General features: G+C 41.3%; 5 protein-coding genes, 2 long non-coding RNA genes and 1 pseudogene across 7 annotated transcripts; 3 read left to right on the forward strand and 5 right to left on the reverse strand.

Moving 5' to 3' along the window:
• Window positions 1–111: 111 nt before the first annotated feature.
• Window positions 112–1,096, reverse strand: LOC127533464 (uncharacterized). The gene is made up of 3 exons (XR_007941202.1): window positions 1,013–1,096; window positions 424–825; window positions 112–281 (listed from the first exon to the last, which is right to left on the reverse strand). It is a non-coding gene; the product is annotated as an uncharacterized LOC127533464 (long non-coding RNA).
• A 1-nt stretch (window position 1,097) lies between these two features.
• On the reverse strand, window positions 1,098–1,967 carry LOC127533465 (uncharacterized). The gene is made up of 3 exons (XR_007941203.1): window positions 1,453–1,967; window positions 1,199–1,307; window positions 1,098–1,123 (listed from the first exon to the last, which is right to left on the reverse strand). It is a non-coding gene; the product is annotated as an uncharacterized LOC127533465 (long non-coding RNA).
• Window positions 1,968–4,587: 2,620 nt separating this feature from the next.
• On the forward strand, window positions 4,588–5,553 carry LOC127533065 (histone H2B 1/2-like; annotated as a pseudogene).
• Window positions 5,554–5,610: 57 nt separating this feature from the next.
• On the forward strand, window positions 5,611–6,849 carry LOC127533454 (histone H4). The gene has a single exon (XM_051946544.1). It carries the CDS (start codon window positions 5,974–5,976, stop codon window positions 6,283–6,285), a length of 312 nt encoding a protein of 103 aa, XP_051802504.1. The 5' UTR covers window positions 5,611–5,973; the 3' UTR covers window positions 6,286–6,849.
• Window positions 6,850–7,077: 228 nt separating this feature from the next.
• On the reverse strand, window positions 7,078–8,439 carry LOC110972396 (histone H1-like). The gene has a single exon (XM_022222779.2). The coding sequence runs from the start codon at window positions 8,389–8,391 to the stop codon at window positions 7,804–7,806; it is 588 nt and encodes a 195-aa protein (XP_022078471.2). The 5' UTR covers window positions 8,392–8,439; the 3' UTR covers window positions 7,078–7,803.
• Window positions 8,440–10,169: 1,730 nt separating this feature from the next.
• LOC110972398 (histone H1-like) lies at window positions 10,170–10,733 on the forward strand. Its single transcript, XM_051945146.1, is given in 4 exon segments — window positions 10,170–10,200; window positions 10,203–10,337; window positions 10,340–10,597; window positions 10,600–10,733. Coding segments are annotated over 4 exon segments (558 nt in total).
• Window positions 10,734–11,621: 888 nt separating this feature from the next.
• On the reverse strand, window positions 11,622–12,032 carry LOC127533445 (histone H3-like). The gene has a single exon (XM_051946533.1). It carries the CDS (start codon window positions 12,030–12,032, stop codon window positions 11,622–11,624), a length of 411 nt encoding a protein of 136 aa, XP_051802493.1.
• A 10,010-nt stretch (window positions 12,033–22,042) lies between these two features.
• On the reverse strand, window positions 22,043–22,520 carry LOC127533451 (histone H2B 1/2-like). Its single transcript, XM_051946540.1, has one exon. The coding sequence runs from the start codon at window positions 22,512–22,514 to the stop codon at window positions 22,140–22,142; it is 375 nt and encodes a 124-aa protein (XP_051802500.1). The 5' UTR covers window positions 22,515–22,520; the 3' UTR covers window positions 22,043–22,139.
• Window positions 22,521–24,957: the final 2,437 nt, after the last annotated feature.

The following is a 24,957-nucleotide window of genomic DNA, read 5'->3' on the forward strand; positions in this document are numbered from 1 at the left end:
TTGCTGTTGCTGGCCAGTATCTAAGACGAATCAGATCACTGATCCCTGGGGTCCACTTGAAAGAACAACATGGGCAGCGCACAACAGGCAAACACAGGTTGTATGGACCTGAAAACAAAAATACATATATCATGACCCAGATAGGACACAAAAAGTAGTAACAAGTCATGACATACCATTTATTGTCACCAAGACAGTCTGCTTTCCTGGTATGATGGCAAGGTCTTGGTTGCAGCCACAGGAGCAGATTTGTGTTGGTGGAGGAATCGGCAGCAGACATACTGCAGTAATTAAAATTTTAGAAATTAATATCTACACATACAGTCCAGTAATACAACATTTTAACAGTTTAAGTAAACTTCAAACCTAGCCACTGTATAAGTAATGCATTTTAAGGGAACATAACAAAAAACAGAAACACACCTTGTTCGACAAGTTCATGATGACCTCTTTCACTCATCTTCACAGAGGATGTGGGTGGAATAGGTTTATAAAAACCATCAACCATGACCTCTCTGTCATGGAATACACATTTTTTGTGGACTATCAAGTCACACGATGCGCAGAGAAACTGAACTCCTGAGGGAACACAGTCCAAGCACCTGACTACAGCATCGACTGTTTTGCACTGCTGACAGCAATGGTGGGGAACACTTTCTGCAGCCAGCATACAGCTCAGGAACTCTGGCAACGCAGCCTTGAAATTTTTCTCTGAAGTTAGCTGCCTCCTGGTCCACACAGACATGCTGGGTGTCTCCTCCACTTGTGCTGACACTGGGACGGTGACTGAACTCAGCAGGTCTCTCAGTGTCTGAAGATGTTGATCTAAATTGACAAAGTATATAAAAAAAGACAAAATCAAAGACCATCATAGTAATGTTTTTCAGTAAAACAAAAGAGGTCCATCATCACTGCTACAGTAAATACAATATTCAGATACCTATACTACACATTTTCAAATTCCAAGATTAAGGTTGACTTTATTTGAGCTGTCAGATTTCAATATGCATACCAAAATTTGGGACCTCTTGAGGAATTTCACCCATCTGTGAGTCCTCAACTTCTGGCACCTCCATAGAGTTTGGGAAGGCATTATTTCTTTCACACATGTCAGTGGGTTTAACTGCAAACAATGACATATGAAACATTACTACTGACCAAGAGCATCAACTTATAATAACTATAATATTATGCTGACCTGATCGATTCCTCTGGATGTATTTTGGTACAATGTACCCATTACGGTCCCTTGTCCTCCAGGAAACACTGGAACCTGCAGTCCGCTTCTGCTTCCGTTTCTTTGATGGCTAAAAGTAAAAAAAAAAGAGTAAAGAATTACATATTTGACTTTACTAGGGCACATACACACGTATTGTACATACATTCTCAGGTCTGTACAAAAATGTTTTAAAAAAAACCTAGGTTTGTTCCGTTATAGAGAAAGATACAAACTTTTTTTGATGCAAACTCATCTGCCAATGCTTTTCCCATCTCCAGCCACTGTCTGAAGTTGTCAGAAGCCATCTGAAGACAGAAGAAAGGAAGGAGAAAGGCACAAAGACTGGTCTATGATCACTGATGGGGATCATGCATGTTGGCTATTAAATCAGCAATAGCAAGTAATATAAATCAGATTCTATGAACTGTAAATCCAGTCAGTGCTGTACCTGCAGTGTTCTTACATATTTACATTTGTAGAACGAATGGGTTCACAGATAATACTGTCAAAATACAGTCTGAGATACAGTAGGATAACACTGTTTCCTGTGGACAGAAATGTGTATACAGCTCACAGAATCTAGTCACAGAATGTGGTTTAATCCCACTAGCTAAAAGTAATTTCTCTTTCACCAATATTTAAGTCTGTGTAGCCTTCAGCCAATTTTGCGTGTGCAGTTATTTCAGATGTAGGGCATGACATGATTAGGCAACTAGCTAACCGGCTTGAATATTAGCATGCTAACGTTAGCGTTTTTTTTAGTAAAATCATGTGTCTGTCACAACTAATTTGTGACTAATACGTAAAAATAACTCAACTACATAGGAATTGCAAATAATCGATTACTATAGTATCACAAATCAGCAAATAAAATTCAATCCACGAATTTGTCGTACTTACCAGTGCAGTGTTTGTGGCCTCTCAGTAGCCGTTTTTTGATTGGGGAAGAAGGTCAAAGTTATGTGTGAAGTGTCATGGTGACGTTTCAGCTGTGTCGATATTTACTCAACCGCTAGAGGTCGCTAAACTTCAAAACGTAACACTCGGTCGTAGTGAGGGGCGTGTACAAACGACCTATGTGGTCGTTTTTTCAAGGAGGACAGTCTCGCATGGCTCAAAGACAGAAGAGCAAAACTTGCATGTTGGCTTTAATCTCTAAAATGTGAGGATTTACTTTTTTAATAATGTAAATAGAAATGTTAGTTGACACAAGTGGCACTTTAGACTGAAAGCCTGTTGATTTTTATATGTTCTGAAATCTGAGGAATTACTGTTTTTCTTTATTTTCATTGTAAATATTTAATGTTAGTTGACAGAAGCACTTTGGACTCAAAGCCTAAGATAAGATAAGATAGTTTTATTTGTCACATGCACAGTTATACATAGTATAATGCCTCATGGTTTCACTATTTTTTTCAGGCAAAGTGACACATTTTTATTGCTTTGATCTTAAATCTGCAGATTTGCTGTTTTCTCATTGTCATGTAAGGTTGTTAATGTAAAAGTTAGCTCACAGAAGCACTGTCTGCTTTAAGCCTCATAGTTAGGTTTTTTTTAACAAAATGTCCAATGTTTGTTGGTTTCACAGATATGGATTTGTTTTTGTTTATTTGAGTATGTAAATATAAATATGTTGTTCCAAAGATTTTGCTGGACAGAAGAAGCACTTGGCACTCTTTGAAGCTGGAAAAAAATGAATTGTTTCTTTTTTAAATTTTGAACTAAAAAATAGATTTGCATATTTATACATTCTTAACTTGTTTAATTATAGAAAAGGAGAGTTTAAGGGTTTGTGTACCAATTACACCTTATCTGGAGCAAATCATATCAAACGTGCATTTAATTGTCTATTTGACTCAGCAGTAGTGCTTAGTGTACCCTCGTAGCTCATCAAATGACTGTGAACATAATTTACATCAATTCTTGTATTCCGGTGTTGCCAACTCGGCTATTTGGTTTGGTAAATTAAGTGGGCCCCCCCAAGAGAAAAATTCACCAGCCGCCACTGATTAGAAGGGTAGAGGGATAAAGGGGGAGGGATGGGAGAAGAGGAGGGTGGAGAACAAGGAACATATAACACACAGATGAATACATGTATGATAAGCTAGATGATACATCCAGTACAAGCCGACATGTGAATTGATCCATAGTTTACCGTTATGATGTACAGCTTTGGCATTAAATCTACTACATATATAGCTGGTAGTGTGGTATCTGATCTGTTACATGTATTACTTAATAAGTTAGTAGTATAGAATCTGTTTTGTTTGTTCTAGTATTTGATATGAGTTGCTTGTTATATGTAGTGTCTGCTCTGGTGTCTCTGACCACAGATGGAACCTGCATTATATTCTACCCATGCCATGGGAAAGTGTTCTCCTGTTTACAGAGCCCTGCTGGAGGTGTTTTTATGAGGGTTCTTCTGTCCAAAACAGAAGATGCTCTCTGCTTTCCCCATATGGTAGGCAATAAAGAACCATTTGTTTTAACCCCTCCTATATGTTGAAAACCTATAAAACCTGATTGCTGGTCATTGTCCAGCAAGGAGGATTCAATTGGCCGGTTCTGTCTGTACTGATGCTGCTCTTTCTTTTAATAAAATACTTTTAAAGAAAGTCGGTGTCACAGACATTTTCTCCTTCACCTGCACATCACGGACACCAGAGAGAGAAACAACGACAGTAGTAAAATCCAAACAGTATGTAGAAGAGCATATCTAGTATAGTGAGGATGATGCAGAGCAGACTGGTGGAAATGAGCAGCTGGAGGAAGGTCAGCAGCAGCATCCCACAGCAGACCCGAGCTGCACATGCTGACTGTTTTCATTGAATTGCTAGCATTAATTTAGGGTGTGTTTAATCTCTGTTTAAACACTTATGTGTCCTTTTTTGTATATTCTTTACTTCTATCTTTCTTCCTGCTGGGGCCTTTTGCCTGGTCATCACTGTAAATGAGAAATTGTTCTCAGCTGATCTTAACTGGTAAAATAAATATAATAATAATAATAATAATAAATGTCTTCTGGTCTCTAAACTGCATCAAGGCTCTTTGTTGCATTAGATTTCTCTGTCCTCAGTGCACACACTGAGATTTAAGCCAGAATATCTGCCCCCCTCCGTTTAGGAAAAAAATCTCCATCCACACGTAACCCAATAAATGTAAATATATGTCAGGCTTATCCAACAGAATAAGCTTCCGTCTTGTGTCCTGACGTTTGCGCTCCTAAAACTCCACTTATTTCTGTCCAACGCATACCCGGGGTTTTTCCCAAATCTCCTCTTTGGCCGGAGTTTTCCAAACCTCCGTTTTGAAAATCAAAAAGCTGCGTGTGGATGACAGGCCGAATCGTAGAAAAATGTCTGCGTTTTATGATTTACCCGGCTACGTGTGGACAAGGCCTGAATGTGGAGAGATTGTGTTTATCTTCACTTGACCTGAGTATATAAAACCAGAAACTTCCTCTTCTCTGTCTGTGGTCACCACAGTTTTATTCAGGAGGAACATCGAAAAGTCAAAGCATTATTTTAAAGGCAATTGAGAAAGTGAACAGTAAAATATTTCTAAGTTCAAGCCATAAACTGGTAGAAACTGTCGGAGGTCTCCAGCTTTCTGTGTCGTCTCCATGGAAACCAGCTGAGCAGATCAGCCAATTACAGACGGGGGGGGGCGCTGCGCAGTAGGGCTCCAAGAAAGCGGTGACCAAGAGCGCCGGAAAGGGCAGCAAGAAGAGAAGAACCAAGAGAAAGGAGAGCTACGCCATCTACGTGTACAAGGTGCTGAAGCAGGTCCATCCCGACACCGGCATCTCGTCCAAGGCCATGGGCATCATGAACTCGTTCGTCAGCGACATCTTCGAGCGGATCGCCGGCGAGGCCTCCCGCCTGGCTCACTACAACAAGCGCTCCACCATCACCTCCAGGGAGATCCAGACCGCTGTCAGGCTGCTGCTGCCCGGTGAGCTGGCCAAGCACGCCGTGTCCGAGGGCACCAAGGCCGTCACCAAGTACACCAGCTCCAAGTAAAGCTTCACTGCTTAACATCAACACAACGGCTCTTTTAAGAGCCACACACGTCATCTGCAGAGCTGCTCATCCACTGGAAGCTGTCATCTGGAGGACCAAAACTCAAAATTATTTCATATTCCGGTAGAGATTAAAAATCTTGCTTTTCTGGCAGATTGCTCTCATGTTTTCATTGAGGCATTAACAATAAATTTACAGCTCAAATTGGTATCTGATTATTCTGTTCACAAACATTTGATTAAACAGTCAACTGTCTGTTGCTGGAGTTTTCACAATATTAAAGTGTGACCTGCTGACCACAATCAATGTTAATATCTGCTTTGATTGTTCACTAACTCAACACATTTATTATCTAATGTTACATTCATGGATCAAAGTCGGTGTCTCAGTCATCTGGCTTACTTTATTTTATTATTTTATATTGTCTTAGTGTTTAGTGTGTGCTGTATCTGCTCATGTTTTCAACCCAGTTCTTCTTGGATCTTCTGAGCTGCTGGAATGTGTGAATTTCCTGCTCAAGGATCCACAAAGACACAAGCTGCTGATCCTGCTGTTGGTCAGTTGGTGGCGCTGATGCAGCAAAGAAGGTTTATTTGTTATGAAGCAGCAGGAAAATACACAGAAGAAGAGGAGGAGGTCCGCCTCTGTCTTCTATCACGTCCTCAGTGGAGACTCAAAGCTCCGTCACTCCAGCAGCGGCATCATTGAGCTTTTAGCTGCAGAAGAGCGAAGATGTCTGGACGAGGCAAAGGAGGAAAAGGACTCGGTAAAGGAGGAGCTAAGCGTCACCGTAAAGTTCTCCGGGATAACATCCAGGGAATCACCAAGCCCGCTATCCGCCGTCTGGCTCGCCGCGGTGGAGTCAAGCGTATCTCGGGTCTGATCTACGAGGAGACCCGCGGTGTGTTGAAGGTTTTCCTGGAGAACGTCATCCGTGATGCTGTCACCTACACCGAGCACGCCAAGAGGAAGACGGTGACCGCCATGGATGTGGTGTACGCTCTGAAGAGGCAGGGCCGCACTCTGTACGGCTTCGGAGGTTAAAGTCAGCGTTCATCGGCACAACAAAGGTCCTTTTAAGGACCACACACCTCCTCTACAGAGCAGCGTTCTACAGTGGTTCTCAATGTTGGCTTGAATACACTACTTCAAAAGGTATAAGCCTTTATAATTAATGTTATATGTCCACGTACCTAAATGTATAGATTTATATTTGTAGAAGGTTGTTTGGGAACTTATGCATTGAATAAACTTTTGTGATTTTTTTTTATACAAATTTCAATGAAGTACAGATGAATACAAAGATTTGGGGAAAATAAAACCACATTATATGCTGAAGGAATATATAAGCTTACAGTACTGGCCATGTAAGTATACTCGTGTATATATACATATACAAGTAGAAACTACAAAAGCAAATCCTCAAATTTGAAAGCTTCTGTTAAACTGTCAGGTGAGTCACTTTGAAAACTGTAAAGCATAAAAATACATGTTAATAACATGTTTCTGTTATGTACAATCGCATTTACTACAATTTCAATTTCATGTTTCATAAAGTAACAGGGAATTCTCATCTCTTTTCTCATCAGTGAACACTTTACTCTCACTGATAAATGATGAAATTCTGAACAGTCACAGTGTCATTACTTTTAGTCTAAATGACCTTTATTTATGTCTGTAATCATTCCAGATAGTCAGACTCTGCTGATAGATATTTAATGGATTTAGATGTGTTTACTGAAGAGCTGAAAACAACCGATTTGATACTTTTCTTCATTTGTTCTTGCTGCTCTGCAATATATTCTCATGCACTAAATGACTTCAACCAAATATTTTTCCTTATGTTTTTTCTAAGTCATAAAGTATTTCAGTGAATAAAGATTACAAACATGCCCTTCAACAAATGTTTTACCTTAAAAAGTTAAATTCTCTGGTAAACGGCAAACCTCTTCATGTGTCTCAAATACAATGAGGTGTGACGTGATGAAAATAAACTCAGGCAGCCTTAAACACTAATCTGAACTATTAAATTTGGACTGTCGGTTTGGACTAATTGTTTAATAGTAGTAGTGCAAGTAGACGGTTTTCCTTTGAGTTCAACTACATGTTTACAGTATTATGGCTATTGAAAACATGTCGAATTTAACATTGAAATTCAACATTTATATTTTAGTCTTTAGTTAATAGTGCCTCCTCAAGGGATAAAACAATTAACACAACATAATGCAATAACAAATTATGCTTAAATTATAGTCATATTGAAAAGTTTAGTAAACTGATCTCAAAATATTTATACATCCCATCCTCAGCTCCAAACAGATTACATTTCAGTTAATTTTAATAAACAAGTTAAATCTATCCAGTACATTAATATCAACAGTCAGTTGTTTTTTAACAGACTGATGATGTGGGTTTACTATTTAAGTATTGAAGTTTTGAGCTGAACGTAAAGCGAGAGCAGTGATATTGATGTAGTGATGAATGAGGCAGCAGCTCTTTAGCAGAGGCTGTGGTGGCTCTGAAAAGAGCCTTTGCTGATGAGTGAGGGAAGATGAAGGCGCTTCACTTCTTAGCAGCTTTCTTAGCTGCGGGCTTCTTGGCGGCATTTTTCTTTGCTGCGGGCTTCTTAAGTGCAGATTTGGGCTTCTTAGGGGTGACCTTGGGGCTCTTCGGCTTTTTCTTGGCTGGGGACTTTTTAGCCGCTGGTTTCTTAGCTGCTGGCTTCTTAGCCGCTGACTTCTTAGCTGCTGGCTTCTTAGCCGCTAGCTTCTTAGCTGCTGGCTTCTTAGCCGCTGGCTTTTTGGGCGCGGCCACTTTCTTGGCCGGTTTGGAGACTTTGGGCTCCTTCTTGGCGAGCTTGAAGGAACCGGACGCTCCGGTGCCCTTAGTCTGGATTAGAACCCCATTGGTGACCAGCTTGGTGACGATGGTGTTGATGCGTTTGTTGGACTTTGTCACATCGAAACCTTGGGCCGCCAGAACCTTCTTGATCGCAGCCAGTGACATCCCCTTCCGCTCATTAGACTCGGCCACAGCGGCGACGATGAGCTTCGGGAGGCTGAGTCCATCCTTCCTGGGTCTGGAAGCCTTCTTCTTCTGGGATTTGGCCAGAGCTTTGGCCGGTGCAGCTGCTGGAGCTTCTTCTGCCATGTTTCTGTGTCTCTGTTTGTCTCAGTGTGTCTGAACTGAAAGCAGGAGGTGGGACTTATAAAGATGATGAGAACCGTAAAGAGACAACAACAAGTGCCGCCGCCTCAAACGCTGCCACATTTGTGTTTTCTCTGGCACGTTTTGGACACAAAATATTGACAAAATCAGCCTTTTCACACCCCACGGTCGCTACCACGCCGACGACACGCGGGTCCCTCCACACTCGCCTCATGTTGGGCTTCCAGCTCTTTGTCTCTCGCTTCCAGGAGGCTTCCAAGCTGTCGGACACACGGTGACCGAGTGCGGCTCGCTGACACTTTTCTGCGCATTTGTGCTCCTAAAACGACTAAAAGCTCTTCGTCTCCGGTGGAACATCGGTGTTCCGGTTAGCAGAGACATGTGAGGACACAGTGGAAGGAAAACGGCGGTGCTGCGCTGCTTCGTTGGCCTGGAAGCGGAGAGTTTTTCCCGCCGGTAAACACACGGACGCTGCCGGTGCTCGGGGCGCTGGAAGAGACTCCGTCTGGACTAAATGTTGAATTATCGAAGCACCGAAACTTTGACGCTTTAATAAACCTCTGATTTAACTAACATTACATCTGCTCTCCTAATATTTAGATTTTTTAAACTTTATTGTCCTAATATCCAGTATTCAGATCCGTGTTAAATCTTTCTAAATGTGTGTACATATTATAATAAATAACAGAAATCGTCTTATGGTGTCCTTTGTATGTTTAAATACATGAATTAGAAAATATTTTAGTTGCATTAAGGTTTTTCACACATTTATTCATATCTTATTTAGAATTACTGATACTAAATATTCCTGTTAGTTTACAATTACACTGATTTCCTGTTCATCCCGATCAGCACATATTTACTTTGAAGAAGAAGATGAAAGTATAAAAAACAAATATTTTAATTGCACATAAGTGATTTAAATCCAGACTGGAACTACACTGGAAGCTCAGCTCCTCATGAAATATAATTTGAAAAATTTTGGAGGATGACAGGATTTTTCTGTTTTTTTCATCCTGAATCATCTAAAATCAGCCTGTTATTGGTGCATAATTAAGAAATCAATGACTTTAATAAAGACAGCACCATGCAGCTGTCACTAAAATAATTATTCTTTCAAAGGAGAAAATTAATTCCTTAAGTGAATATTTTTGCTACATGATCAGATAAAACATGATATGAAAAAAGACATCAATAAAGAATAGTTCTAAGAAGAGTAATACACATAAAATCTATCAGATCAATCAAAAATCTGGCTATCAATTTTGATTCTTGAATTTGCTTTAAAAACATCAACACTTCACTGCTGTTCCACAAATGGAAGAACAAAATGCTGCTTCATTGCAGGTTTTCTTCTGACTTCAGTTTTAATTAAAAACCAGAAGACCTGAAGGTTCTAGAGGGTTTATGAGATAAAAAAAAGCAATCAGATAAAGATAAAGACCAATTAAAGCTTTATTTGCCAATTAAATGATCCAAAAACAATTCTTAAATAGACCAGTAACAAGATCAGAGACTTTAAACGTGAGCTCTCCTTCTGTTCTTTGAACCCGTGATGCCGAGTTTTGAAGTCGCTGGGGAAGAATTCTGAATTTTGTGAATTGATTTTGATTTTGTGTCCAAAACATATTAGAGAAAACACAAATGTGGCAGCGGCAGTCCAGCGCCATGTGTTGCCTCTTTACGGTTCTCATGGTGTTTATAAGTCCCACCTCCAGCCTTCAGCTCAGACACATTGAGATAAGCAGAGACACTGAAACATGGCAGAAGAAGCTCCAGCAGCGGCACCGGCTAATCCCCGAAGAAGAAGGCCTCCAGACCCAAGAAGGATGGACCCAGTTTCCCGAAGCTCATCGTCGCCGCTGTGGTCGAGTCTAAGAAGCGGAAGGGGGTTTCACTGGCTGCGATCAAGAAGGTTCTGGGGTCCAAAATTTCGATGTGACAAAGTCCAACAAACGCATCAACACCGCCCTCACCAAGCTGGTCACCAAGGGGGTTCTGACTCAGACTAAGGGCACCGGAGCGTCCGGTTCCTTCAAGCTCGCCAAGAAGGAGCCCAAAGTCTCCAAACCGGTCAAGAAAGTGGCTAAGAAGAAGGCTCCCATCAAAGCTAAGAAACCTGTCGCTGCTAAAGCTAAGAAAGCTGCAGTGGCCAAGAAGGCAGCAGTTAAGAAGACAGCGGTCAAGAAATCCCAAAGAAGGCAGCGCCTAAGAAAGCCGTCAAGAAGACACCAAAGAAGAGCCCCAAGAAGCCCAAAGCTGTAGTCAAGAAGCCCAAAGCTGCAGTCAAGAAGCCCAAAGCTAAGAAAGCTGCTAACAAGTGAAGCTGCTTCATCTCCACTCATCAGCAAAGGCACCTTTCAGAGCCACCACAGCCTCCACTAAAGAGCTGCTGCCTCACTCATCACTACATCAACATCACTGCTCTCACCTTAATGGCAACACTAAGTTCAGCTCAAAACTTCCAACACTTAAATAGTAAATCCATATCATCAGTCTGTTAAAAATGGATATGCACAATACTGTAAGTTTATAACATATACTGTGGTCTTATTTTCCCTTAAACAAAAGTTTACTGAATGCATAAGTTCCAAAACAGCCTTCCAAAAAATACCTGAAATGAAATAACTGATTATTTTAATCATTATATGGGCTCTAGCACTAAATAGGTGTGGCTACCAGACTGACAGGCGGTGCTAATCTGCGAACTTAAGAGAAGACAGTCGGTGTAAGTTTCAGTGGGCGGAGCCAAAGTGACTTAATGAAGGTAAATTTGAGGTGAAGGTTGTGCACGTCCTTTGTGATTTTTCCAGTTTCGGCCACTTTTTCCTGTCTTTGTGGAGTTCTAGGAGGCTATTTAAAACGAGGCACAGGATGAAGGCAGGAAGGGACAAGTGTATGTAGGTTTAAGTCAACATGAAGCACTTTATTTAACAATTCCATTCAAGACACCAGTGCAAAAATAATACAGGGGAATTCCTACACTCCAACTACTTAAATACTTGCTCTGCATAAACATTTAAAGTGGTTCTCTAAATTGACTTCCTCTTTCCCCTCGGTTTTCAGAAAAAAGTGTGCAACATCTAAGTTGCCGCTTTCCATAATTCGATGAAACTAAATCAGCTAGTAATATTATATGATTGTCCTCTCGTAGTGAATATGTGTGGCTCTTAAAAGAGCCGTGGTGTTTGGTGTAAAGTTTCATGGTGGGTCTAAGCCCTCTCTCCACGGATGCGGCGGGCCAGCTGTATGTCTTTGGGCATGATGGTGACCCTCTTGGCGCAGATGACACACAGATTGGCGTCCTCGAAGAGGCCGACCAGGTAAGCCTCGCTGGCCTCCTGCAGAGCCATGACAGCGGAGCTCTGGAAGCGCAGGTCTGTCTTGAAGTCCTGAGCGATCTCTCTGACCAGGCGCTGGAAGGGCAGCTTGCGGATGAGCAGCTCCGTGGATTTCTGGTAGCGACGGATCTCTCTCAGAGCCACGGTACCGGGTCGGTAATGGTGAGGCTTCTTGATGCCGCCGGTGGCCGGGGCGCTCTTCCTTGCAGCCTTGGTAGCCAGCTGCTTCCTGGGGGCTTTTCCTCCAGTGGATTTGCGGGCGGTCTGCTTGTTTCTGGCCATTATGCTTCCTCTGTCTTCACTGCTCCAACAGTAAAAATACAAATGGAGGCTGAACAACAGCGAGCTTATATGGGGAGGGCTGGAGCAACGACAGCTCTGATTGGTCCAGAGAGGAGAGCGGGCATTGCTGATTGAATGAAATGAATGTGAATGTGTGTTTCAAATAAACTCCTACAGAAACAAAGAAAGTGTATTTCAGCACAGACACACACTACCAAAACTATTTTACATCCTTATAGACCCTTTAATGACCCACGTCACGAATGACGTCACAGCTTTAGCTGGAGGCAAAAGAGGAAGCCCGCAGCCGTGACCGAAAGGCGAAAGACTGAGGGACTAGGCTCTATTAACTTTTCTAAAATGTCGTCCTGCTGTGTTTTTGGATGCCAGAATAGGAGGAATGATATTGGCGAACGCAAATTAAAGTTTTATAGGATTCCACCGAACACTCGTGCTCAGAGGGAACGAAGACAGTTGTGGTTAAATGCACTGAGGCGAAAAGACTGGACAGAGACGATCAGCTGCAGTCAATTCCAGCCATTTTCAGTACAAAAAATCGCTAATATTCTATTTGTAAATAAAAAATATGATGAGAAATACAGGGAATATTGGACGCGCATCGCGAGGTGCATTTCTTTGAAAATGACCGATTCATGGATTTTATACCGACTTCAAGACATGTTTTGGACAAAATAGTTTACTGGCTTGTGTCGTCTGGATGTAAAAGGTTGGATTATGGCCGTTTTTTGTGGAATATTTTAATTTGTGTGTAATAATGAACCCGGAAATGTGAGTCGCGCTGTGTACGTTAAAGTCGTGTATAGAGAAAGGATGGATGGATATTCGTTGTTTGTCGGACAAATGTGTTTATATTATCCGCTGTGGTAATCACATCTGAAAGTGGTTTATACCGGCGGATTCATGAGAATCTAAGCTTTCCTTCGGCGTATAGTGTTTATATAATCGCGTTTGCAGCCTTCGGACATTCTTTAAATTCCTATGCAAATTAGTAAGTGTACCGCCGGCGGTACACTGAAGTTTAACGGGTTAAAAATGCTCGAGTTTGCAGCGCAAACTCCCAGCGCAAACTAAATACTCCCAGTCCTGCTTGACTTCTCGCTCCGCTTTTGCCTCCAGCATAAGCCCCGCCCACAAAAACGTCACAATGTTTGTAAACAAATAAAGGGTCTATTTTTCTGTTATCAGAAAATAATGAGAAATGTCATCAAATATAAATTAACGTTTGTCAAACCAACATCCTACAGATTAGTTTTGACACAATCAGTGTATCTTAAGCTCTGCAGATAAAGTGTGGCCACTGAGAGTTGAGAAGGTCCATAAACCAGTCCCTCCAGGATTTCGCGGGTGTTTTTCGTGATTGTTGCGGCCGAAAATGCCTGAATTCGCGGCAGCTTTTCTAAAAAAATTGTGATAAAAGTTGCGATGTTTTAAGCTTATTTATTGTGATGAAATTGCGGGAGACAAGTGACAATTGCTAAAAAGCTGCATTTTTCCAGCTTGTAGAACACGTTTCAACACTGTAATTGACAATATTTATTTTGAAATTAAAGCTTTAAGTGCTTTACTAACACAAAACTAAGAGTTCTGTATTGTTTTATGATCACAGGTTCTGTCGAAAAAGATGTGGCATCATTTTAAACAGTGAAACCATACTAAGAAAATGTAATGACCAATACTGGATTCTGCAAAAACTGAATGCAGAATACTGGACAAAGGAATTCTCAACAGATATTTTTCCCATCTAAATCTTATCTTTACACGGTTAATGTATTAACTTATTTATGTGTGTATGCATGTATTTACTGATTTATTTATTTAGTACCGTTAACATATCAGAGTTCTGAGTTTTTCTTTAGATAGGCAAAGGTCATTTATTGATTTTGATTTTATTTATTTTGCACAACTATAATATACACAAAAATAAACAATAACAAGGTCATTTATTGATCACATATAGGCTATTAAATAAATGATATTTTAAAAAACAAAAGCATTTAAAATACTATTAAACAACTTAGGCATTTATTGAGTCACTAAAATACTGTAGAGTCTACGGCCACATCAGTCTGACTATAATCATCCTCTGGTAAATTCACAACCATGTACTGATGTCTCTTACCAAAGGGACTTCAGGAGATGATTAGATGATGATAAACTGTGACCTGCTGGTTGGTTCTCTCTGTTCTCATGTTTCTTACATGTTGGTCTCCTGATGCTGCCTTACTTCAGCTGGTCTATGAGCAACAGAAAACACAGTTTGCCCTGTACCTATTGCCAGGGTTCCAGTCTTCCAGTCTGTGCTTTTGAAAACGTTTTTGCTTCTTTGGATGTGGTGGAGTTTCGGGTGTAGACATTTTTAAACACAGCAGCAGCGTCTGTAACCAGGAAACCGGCGGCAGAACAGTAATATTTCCTGTGTTTTATTTTGTTTATTATGCAGTTTTGATGCGTGTGTGACAGACGTGTATGGGACATTTATGAAAATACAGAACAATTAGCGTCCCGTATTGAATCAATACGTGACACTACAATTAATTGTCAAATAAAGGACGATTCCGTATTTTAAGGGATGGGTGGCAACCCTATTCACCACTGTAACGGATTTTCTCCCTTGGAAACTGGCTTCTCACCAAAGTATGTGAGGACCTCCTGTCGGACTTTCCCAGTGAGTACACAGCCGCTGAGCGTGAGTCTATGACGCTGAGTGAACATCACGTGACCTAAAGCAAGGCAACCTATTGGTTGTTTGCTTCTTCTCCTGCAGTTCTGGTTGCGTAGAACCTACACTGGCTCATGACTGCCCCACCTGGTTCACTGCGATTATAGGCTGGCTTAAAATATGCGTGAATCATGCCGTTTCCGGTAAAAATAGACTTATTAACCAACTAATCGATGACCAAAATAGTTGACAACTATTTTAATCATCGATTATAATTGATTAAATCAATTAGTTGTTTCAGCTCTATTATTTATTTTCCCAGTTAAGATCAGCTGAGAACAATTTCTCATTTACAGTGATGACCAGGCAAAAGGCCCCAGCAGGAAGAAAGATAGAAGTAAAGAATATACAAAAAAGGACACATAAGTGTTTAAACAGAGATTAAAAACACCCTAAATTAATGCTGGCAATTCAATGAAAACAGTCAGCATGTGCAGCTCGGGTCTGCTGTGGGATGCTGCTGCTGACCTTCCTCCAAACCCTTAAAATCTCATTTTCTATAATTAAACAAATTAAGAAAGTATAAATATGCAAATCTATTTTTTACTTCAAAAGTAAAAAAAAGAAACAATTCATTTTTCCAGCTTCAAAGAGTGCCAAGTGCTTCTTCTGTCCAGCAAAATCTTTGGAACAAAATATTTATATTTACATACTCAAATAAACAAAAACAAATCCATATCTGTGAAACCAACAAACATTGGACATTTTGTTAAAAAAAAAAACCTAACTATGAGGCTTAAAGCAGACAGTGCTTCTGTGAGCTAACTTTTACATTAACAACCTTACATGACAATGAGAAAACAGCAAATCTGCATATTTAGGATCAAAGCAATAAAAATGTGTCACTTTGCCTGAAAAAAATAGTGTAACCATTAGGCATTATACTCTGTATAACTGTGCATGTGACAAATAAAACCTGTCTTATCTTATCTTAGGCTTTGAGTCCAAAGTGCTTCTGTCAACTAACATTAAATATTTACAATGAAAATAAAGAAAAACAGTAATTCCTCAGATTTCAGAACATATGAAAATCAACAGGCTTTCAGTCTAAAGTGCCACTTGTGTCAACTAACATTTCTATTTACATTATTAAAAAAGTAAATCCTCATATTTTAGAGATTAAAGCCAGCACCTCTACATCTGTGATATTTTTTGTATGCAAGTTTTGCTCTTCTGTCTTTGAGACATGGAAATTTCTCAATGACTCTATGGTTAAAATCTGGGGTCAGAGGGAGATCAGAGCGATCAGAGGGAGACAGGCTGTCTTCCTCTGATCGCTCTGATCGCTCAGCAGGCTTCTTCATCCAGTTCTTCAGAACTGAAGAAACCTCTTGGATGAAAGGTGAAACGTCTTCAAGGAACTTTCTTAAAGTCCAGTGAATTGATTTGAACAACTTTGGATGAAATGATTTTTCCATCCATAAAATCCATGTTCATAGCAGCATAAGGGCTGCTATGAAGCCTTTGTGGCGCTGGTAATGGCGACACGCAGCAGCAGCAGTACCTGTGTGCGTTGTGTTTTCTAACCTGGATCGTCTGTTTTTGTCGTACTAACGCTTACTTTATGGGACTCACCAGTAACAAGTTGCAGCTATGTCTCACCTTAGTCTGACGGGCCTGGTGGTACTTTGGATACTTTTATTTCACCTTCTGTGCGGACTCGGCACGACCAGTGAACCGCTTCAGTATGGCCGGGAGTTTCTTCTACGCTTTCGCAGCTCCGGAGTAGGTGCTGTGGACTCCTCGGCAGTTTTTCCCGTGGAGATCATCCGGCAGGATCATACGGGGGGCCAGAGCTGGACGTCCAAGTCGTCTGGTGTGAGGAAAAGGGGTAGACGCGGTGGTATTCGCCAGCGTCTTAAAAAACTAGGACACCGCCGTATTCCCCTTCCAACCATCATGCTTGCCAACGTCCAATCCCTCCGTAATAAGGTGGATGAGCTCCAAGCCAATGTCAAGTTTTTGGAGGAGTATAAAAATGCATGCCTCCTTGCCGTTACAGAATCCTGGCTTAAGGCTCATGACTCACAGGCTGATCTGGAGATCGACGGCTTTGGAGAGCCTTTTCGCTTGGACAGGGATCCCTCAGCGACGGGCAAGTCGCTTGGGGGTGGCCTGGCTCTCTATGTTAATAGGAAATGGTGTGGAAATGTGATCGTAAGGGAGCGTCTCTGTACTCCGGACATTGAACTTCTTTCTGTCTCGCTTAGGCCCTTTTATTTGCCAAGGGAATTCACCCAGTTATTTGTTTCATTAGTGTACATACACCCTAAAGCTAATGCAGACAATGCCGTTCGGGCTATTACTCACACAGTGCAACAGCTACAAGCTATTTTGCCAGATGCTCCTAGCTTTATAATGGGTGATTTTAACAACTGTAAACTAGGGAAACACTTGGGGAACTTTTACCAATATGTGACCTGTGCGACAAGACTTAATAAATGCTTGGATCTCTGTTACGGTTCCATTAAAGGGGCTTACAAGTCCCTCCTGAGAGCTCCTCTCGGTGCGTCGGATCACAGCACTGTTTACTTGGTTCCGACATACAAACCAGTCCTGAAGAAACACAAGCCAGAACGAAGATTAGTTCCGGTCTGGTCGGAGGAGTCGATCGGACGTCTGCAGGATTGTTACGCCTGCACTGACTGGGACTTATTTAAAACTGAGTGCAAGAGCGTGGAGGAAATTACAGAGACTGTCTCTGACTACGTTAAGTTCTGCGAGGAGTTATGTATTCCTAAAAAAACAATCTCTATTTTTTCTAACAATAAGCCATGGGTTTCAAAATCAGTTAAAAACGCCATCAATAACAGGAACATCAGTTTCGTCACAGGCGATACTGTCAGATATAAGGAGCTACAGAAGCAAGTCAGGAAAGAAATAAAACTTGCCAAGCAGCAATATAAGGACAGGGTGGAGAACCTATTTAGGACTGGCAGCTCACGACCTGCATGGGAGGGGGTGAAATCCCTGTTGGGGATACATCCCCATAAGTGCATCATCTCCTTAAATGGGAAGTCTGATCATGACATGGCAAATGTTTTAAACACATATTCAAATCGTTTTAATGTTTATGATTTTAGCCACGAATTGTCTGTGTTTAAAGGTGCTGCCTTAGATCCGGAAAGTACAGAGGCAGTGTATGTCAACAAGCAGAGGGTACAGAGGGCATTTAGTGGTGTGAGGGAGAGGAAAAGCCCGGGTCCTGATGGGATTGGAGGTCGGATCCTGAGGAACTGCGCCGAGCAGCTGGCTGACATCTACAGTTTCATCTTCTCCTGGTCACTTAAGGTCCACAGGGTGCCCCGCCTGTGGAAGGACTCAATTATTGATGATTGATTTTAGGAAGTCCTGTTCAGTCATCGTTCCTTCGTCGATTAACGGTCAAACTGTGGAATTAGTTCAGCAGTATAGATACCTTGGGACGATAATTGATGACAGGCTGTCGTTCGAGCATCAGGTTGATGCTGTGTGTAAGAAAGCCAACCAGCACTTGTATTTCCTTAGGAAGCTCAGGAATATAAAGGTTGAAACTAAGTTCATGTATATGTTTTACTCAAGTTTTATCGAGTCTGTCCTAACATTTGCTTTTATCTGCTGGTTTGGCTTAGTCAACCTTAAAAACCAAAACAGACTCCAAGGTATTGTCAGAATGTGCAGCAAAATCGTTGGCACTCGACTAACTGACATTTCTGTTCTACATAAGACGAGATCCTTAAAAAAGGCAAATCTCGTCCGGTTCGACCCTAGCCACCCTCTAGCTTCTGAATCCAGGGTGCTTCCTTCTAGACGCAGGTTTCAAGTGCCTATATGTAGGACAGTTAGATTTAAAAAATCATGGGTCCCACTGGCCATTGGCCTTCTTAACAAAGAATGGTTTTTAACGCCTTTATAAGGCAGTCCGCTCGGTGGTCATTTTAACTTTCCTTTGGTTTTTATTTATCTTGTTCTATTGAATTTAATTTATTATTGTTATTGTTGTTTTTACTGTTGCGTATCACATTTTACTGTGTTTTGTCTGTTGTTTGCTGCTGGCTGCACCAAAAATTGCCCCACGGGGACATTAAAGATTTCTTGATCCTTGATCCAAGGGCGTAGGTTTGCATAGGGACGGTAGGGACATAACACTACCAACTTTTCAAGAGGGTCAAATTGTCCCCACCAACTTTTAAGCAACCTTATTTGCATTATATAATGAGTTCAGTTATATAGGTAATTTTGATTGTCTTATGTTGTAAGGATAGAATTGACCCTACCATTATTAAGTGAATTATTTTCATTATGTTCAGACCAGGTTCAGACTTACATTTACCCATTTTCACTTGCTGAATGTGCCAGTCCAATCAAACGCACGTTTGATTGGCTGATGACTTGACCCCTCCCCCCGCCACCCACACGCACACTCACACAGCCCCGACAGAAATACACAAGAAATAAACATGCCGCCTTCTCTGCCCCCTTCGAAGAAGAGGGATATTAGAAGTTTTTTCGGCCAGCAGCAGCAGCAGACGACACTGTAAGTAATGTAAAAAGACGTCAATGTTGTGGACGTGGGGAACACACCACTAATGTTGCTACTGAAAGTCCGACCTGCATCAGAGTTAGCATAACATTAAACTGAGTGAACTTGCTAACCTGCAAAACTCGAGTAGGAAGCTGCTTAGAGAGAATTGTCCTCCAGTATGTGTTTTCTACTGTTAACGTTAATTAAACTGTGAGAAATGTAGTGAACTCTGCTGGAAAATATAGAACCAGAAAAACGTGAGCAAGAAGCTGCTCAGAGAGAGAGAGGTCCCAGTCTGTGTTTCACAGGAAAGTGTTGACAGTCAAAAAAAAACACATGCTGCTGCTTTTCTTCTTGTAAACGGCCTGGTTTAGAAGGAAAGAAGGCTAGAGCATGTTGTGACTTTACACTTTTGAAACCAGATACCTATTAGTGCATTTATTTATTAATTAAAATGTATTTAATTACTATCACCTGAACCAATACACATGAAAGTTAGTATAAGTCAATACAGATTTATTTTGCATTCATTATTTAGCTTATCAATTAATTAGGTTCATATTCGTGAGAACTGTAGCCCTGACCCCCGTTCACCCAATCTGTTTGGTCTTATTAATGTCCCGTCCCCAGCAAAAAGTGTACATGCAGGTTATACTGTTATACCGTTCCTACCAATGTTGAGACCAAACCTACGCCCTTGTAGCAGCACAACGACGGCCTGATATCAGACACAACTGTCACATGATACTAAAACCGATTGTGGATTTTATGAACACAACAGAAGGAAACTAAAACGTGAGCTTTGATGTGGAGCTGCTGTAATGAAACACTTTGACCACATGAGGGCGACATTCAGTCATTAAACCATCAGTGATCACTACTTACCTGTTGATCAACGATTCCATCCATCCACATTCAAAGTTGACTTTTCCCTCCAGTAGAATAAAGTCTGTGGAAACTGGATGATGAACTGTTTGGCTCCACATATTAAACATATTTAATATTTCGTAATCTGAATGCTAATATTGAGATCTGTGGCAAATAACATCCGAAAAACATTCAGACAACAAAATGTGAAAATCTGAATGAGACGAATAAAATAATAAAACTGCTGGATTTCGGAACAACACCTCCCTTTCTTTTGCCAGACATCCTCATACAGATTCAGAGTTCAATGAGAGTCTGACCGGCACAAAGTCACAACTCCGTCTCTCCTGCGGACGTAATAGAAGACAGGTGGAGACAGTCTCAGTGGGCGGAGCCAAACTACCTGAAACCTGCTCAATGTTTGTCTCATCGCTGATATTAATGCACATTAATTAAAGATGCAGTGGTATTAATGGACTTTTAATTCGCGGTTTTCCTTTCTGCTAAGTAATATATTTATCTAATTTCAAACATTTTCTCATAAACAATCTACAGTTTACAACCCACATATAAATGTTGATTCATGGCACCTTTCAATAGAGTCAGCTGGGTAAGAACAGAGAACACTGACATTCAAAGTCATCGTTTATTTCCCTCTCTCTCTCTCTCCGTGTGGCTGAATCATTTTCAGTCTTCAATACGGTCATTTTTATCATCCAGTACAAATATTTAATGACCGTCCCCCCTCCCCTCCACACACACAAGAGCTGAGGTAGGAAGATCAGTGTTTGCAGGTTTGCTGATGTGAAAGGTAGTGTCTACAGATACAGACCCGTACCTGTAGCCTGTGGGCTACAGATACGGCACCTTCCCTTACCATAAATATTAATGAGACGTACATGAATATTAATGAGCCGGCTGATGAACGCGCTTTGTGATTGGCTGGTAATCCGACGTACATAAATATTAATGAGCCGGCTTGGTAATCGGAGTGATGAAGGCGCTTCCGTGATTCGAGGTGAATCTGCGTGCCGAGCCTGTCATGTCAGTCATCTGCTGTTCTCTTTTCTATCATGCATAATGTCTTATGAATATCATTATCTGACTTTTTCACGGACAGCGATTTGGGGGTTGAAATCAGCACGACTATTAAAAATAGCAAAACTTTTTATTCACGTGACCCTGTTCTAATAAAGCACAAACAGCAAACAAAACAAATGGCGGAACTAACAGCCAGCAAACGAAAAGTATTTTTTTATCTTCAAAAGTAGCGACAGACTATTGCATATTAACAACCTAAACAAAACCCTGACGTATTTTCTACGTCTGGCAACACAGACACTGCACGTCAGTCAATTTAATGTTAGCGGACTCTGTTGAATGGCTAATTTACATCACCACAAACAAATCTCACAATATCACAGTAAATCGAGTTTGTGGGTTTTTTTTTACTTCATGCCGAATTAAAGAGCTGCTCCTCACCATTCACGAGTGTTTGTTTCATATTCGACATCCTTAACTTTATCTTGTAAATTAGCGTCCGAAATTAAATGGGAACATTTGCAATGGAGTTCGTCAGCCACTTCCACCACTGAACGCGGTAAACTAATTAATAGGAACTGGACTTCAAACAATTTATACACGGCATCTAAAAGAGTAAAAACTGCAATGTCTAAAGTGTGAGAGGAGACGGTGTATTTTTGGTTAAATTATACAATGTTCGCCGTCAAAGTCATTCATATAAACTGCCTGTAATGTGCAGCAAATAGTAGTTAACCGGCGCCAGCTCTTCAGTGACCTTAACGGGTCCGTACCTCTAGTACAGATGCTATGAGTACGGGTCCGTACCTGTAGCATCAACCGATGTGAAAATCTGAAGTTTTCGAAGTTGTATGTCAAAATGAAGCCTCCACACAGTTAATGTGGACCAGCAGCTCTGCAGATAAAGTGTGTGGCTCTTAAAAGAGCCGTTGTGTTGGTGTTAAACAGTGAAGCTTTACTTGGAGCTGGTGTACTTGGTGACGGCCTTGGTGCCCTCGGACACGGCGTGCTTGGCCAGCTCACCGGGCAGCAGCAGCCTGACAGCGGTCTGGATCTCCCTGGAGGTGATGGTGGAGTGCTTGTTGTAGTGAGCCAGGCGGGAGGCCTCGCTGGCGATCCGCTCGAAGATGTCGCTGACGAACGAGTTCATGATGCCCATGGCCTTGGACGAGATGCCGGTGTCTGGATGGACCTGCTTCATCACCTTGTACACGTAGATGGCGTAGCTCTCCTTTCTCTTGGTTCTCCTCTTCTTACTGCCCTTTGCGGCGCTCTTGGTCACCGCTTTCTTGGAGCCCTTCTTGGGCGCTGGCTTAGACGGTTCAGGCATGTTTATCTGCCACTGCAGCTACAACTAATACAGAGACCAGATAATGACTCATTTTATACAGGCCGCATGCAAATATAACTGCGCAGTTCCCCGTCTGTGATTGGCTGAGCAGCTCTGCTGTTGGCGCGTACATTAACAGAAGTAGGAAGAAGACAGGAGACCTCCGACTTCTGCTTCTATAATCTGAATCATAAATTACAGTTAATACGTGTGTCTCAGTATACATGTTGTTTTGGGCTGGAGGTTGTTTTACAATTTTAGTATACATCCATAAAATTCCACTAAATGATCATTTGACCATGAATAAAACATATATACATATATACATATATTTTTTTATGTTGTGTAAAAGCAAGCGCTAGAAGCTGCACATTCTTTTTAATGTTATCTCCTCATATTCACCTGAGAAACGTTCATGTCTTCTGTGGAATTAATTGAATATGAGACTGAAATCATTTTTTATTTCTTCTTAGGTTACAGTTTAATATTTCTACAACCTTACAACACAGTGCTTGTTTTGGCAGTGTATTTATATCTATGAGGCAACCTGAAACAAATCAGACTTGCATGAACAGTAACATGTATTTTTTGTTTTATACAAATGTGATAAAAATGTCTTATATTAATATAAGAACAGCTTATTAAAAGAATAAAACAAAAAGCAAATTACTAGGGAGTCACAAGAGTGCCACATTAAAAAAATCAATAAAATAAATAAATAGATGTGGAAATATAAAGAGAAATTAAAGCTGCAAGCAGCGATGGACGGGTCCTCGCATCCACGCTGGTCGGTGAATCCATGCACGTCCACCAGGTGGCGCTGTAACTCAGAGTGTATTTCACACAGTGGATGGGATGAGGGTTGGACTGATCACTCATGAAAATTTCAGGCTGATTTGATCATGTAGAGGCCAGTTATACAGCATTTACTGTCCCTCCAACAGGTGGCGCTGCGACTGAGAGTGTCTGTTGGCCTGTAGATGTGATCAGGATTGGATTGTGATCACACATGGAAAGTTTGAGGCAGATTGGAGCATGCAGAGGAGAGTTATACAGCAGTTGATGTTTCATGGCGAAGCATCAAAACTCTGATGGTCGCCATGGCCACGCCATTTGGCTTCTGGTTAAACTTTTGATAACTTTTCATCACCAAGTCCTGCTGTGTGGACTGACAAAATTTCAGGTCTCCTGGAATTATCCCCTTGGAGGTATTCACTCTCAAAAATGAGAAAAATCATCAAAAATCTCACAATTAATCCAAGATGGCTGACTTCCTGTTGGGTTTAGGACATGGCTCCAAGAGGCTTTTTTGTGCGTCCTGATGTGCTCTATAAGCCTCCCAAATTTCATGGATGTAGGTGAAATGTGCTGGGGGGGCTGTTTGTTAAAAATACTGTAGGGGGCGCTATAGCATGTGCAGTGCCGAGATGCATACGGTGTCGTTCCTTGGGTCGATGGTGATGTGTGTGGTAATTTTTGTGAACATTGGAGTATTTCTAACCTGTCAAATAGGACTTTGTTTTGCATGGCGATATTTGGTTGCTACGGCAACAGCGTTGCATGAAATGTCACACCCTTGACAATGTGGGATTGTCAAGAGGTGAAGACTCGACTGACCAATTTCCAGCATGATATCACCACGTTTGGGGCCATTGTACCTGAAAATATAAGGCCTTAAACTTACTATTACCAACAGGTGGCGCTATGACTTTTTCAGAATTTATGAGTGTGGATGTGTTCAGACTGGACCTGGTGTCCATCATGTGAAGTTTGGGGCAGATAGGATCTTGTTCAGCTGAGATATGAATCGTTAAATTTTCATGGCGAAACATCGAAATTGGTTTGGCCGCCACAGACACGCCCTTTGATGACAAGTCACCATTTTCACTGGGATGCATCATCAATGTGTTTAGGCTGTTGTCACTGCATTTGAAGTGAATATGATCAACCGGGTAACAATAGGGCATGAAAGTGTAAAAGATGTCTATTTCCTGAAACCACAAGGTGGCGCTATGACTGTCAATGAATATCCCTATGTGGATGACATCAGGACAGGACTGTCATCATACATGTAAAGTTTCAGGCAGATTGGAGCATGTTGAGAAGAATTAGACACCACTTCCTGTTTCATGGCGAAGGATCAGTTGTTTGAGGCTCCGCCATGGCCACACCTTTTGGCTTCTGGTTGAGTTTTTGATAACTTTTCATCAGAAAGGTCTGGTGCATGTACTGGCCAAATTTAAGTTCTCTCAGACTTATCCACTAGGAGCTATAAATTTTGACAAATGTACAGCAAATTCAAGATGGCCGACTTCCTGTTGGGTTTAGGGTGTGGCTGTGATTGACTTTTTGGTGTGTCCTGATGTGGTGCATATGCCCACCAAATATTGTAGCTGTAAATAAAACATTGTGGAAGTTGGCCTAATGACCACTTTTTCAATTT

Source organism: Acanthochromis polyacanthus, chromosome 3 (genome assembly GCF_021347895.1).
Source record: "Acanthochromis polyacanthus isolate Apoly-LR-REF ecotype Palm Island chromosome 3, KAUST_Apoly_ChrSc, whole genome shotgun sequence".
Lineage (NCBI taxonomy): Eukaryota > Metazoa > Chordata > Actinopteri > Pomacentridae > Acanthochromis > Acanthochromis polyacanthus.

Excerpts from the sequence above, each read along its gene's own strand:
- LOC127533454 (XM_051946544.1), top strand. The coding sequence starts at position 5,974 with ATGTCTGGACGAGGCAAAGGAGGAAAAGGACTCGGTAAAGGAGGAGCT.
- LOC127533451 (XM_051946540.1), bottom strand. The coding sequence starts at position 22,514 with ATGCCTGAACCGTCTAAGCCAGCGCCCAAGAAGGGCTCCAAGAAAGCG.
- LOC127533445 (XM_051946533.1), bottom strand. The coding sequence starts at position 12,032 with ATGGCCAGAAACAAGCAGACCGCCCGCAAATCCACTGGAGGAAAAGCC.
- LOC110972396 (XM_022222779.2), bottom strand. The coding sequence starts at position 8,391 with ATGGCAGAAGAAGCTCCAGCAGCTGCACCGGCCAAAGCTCTGGCCAAA.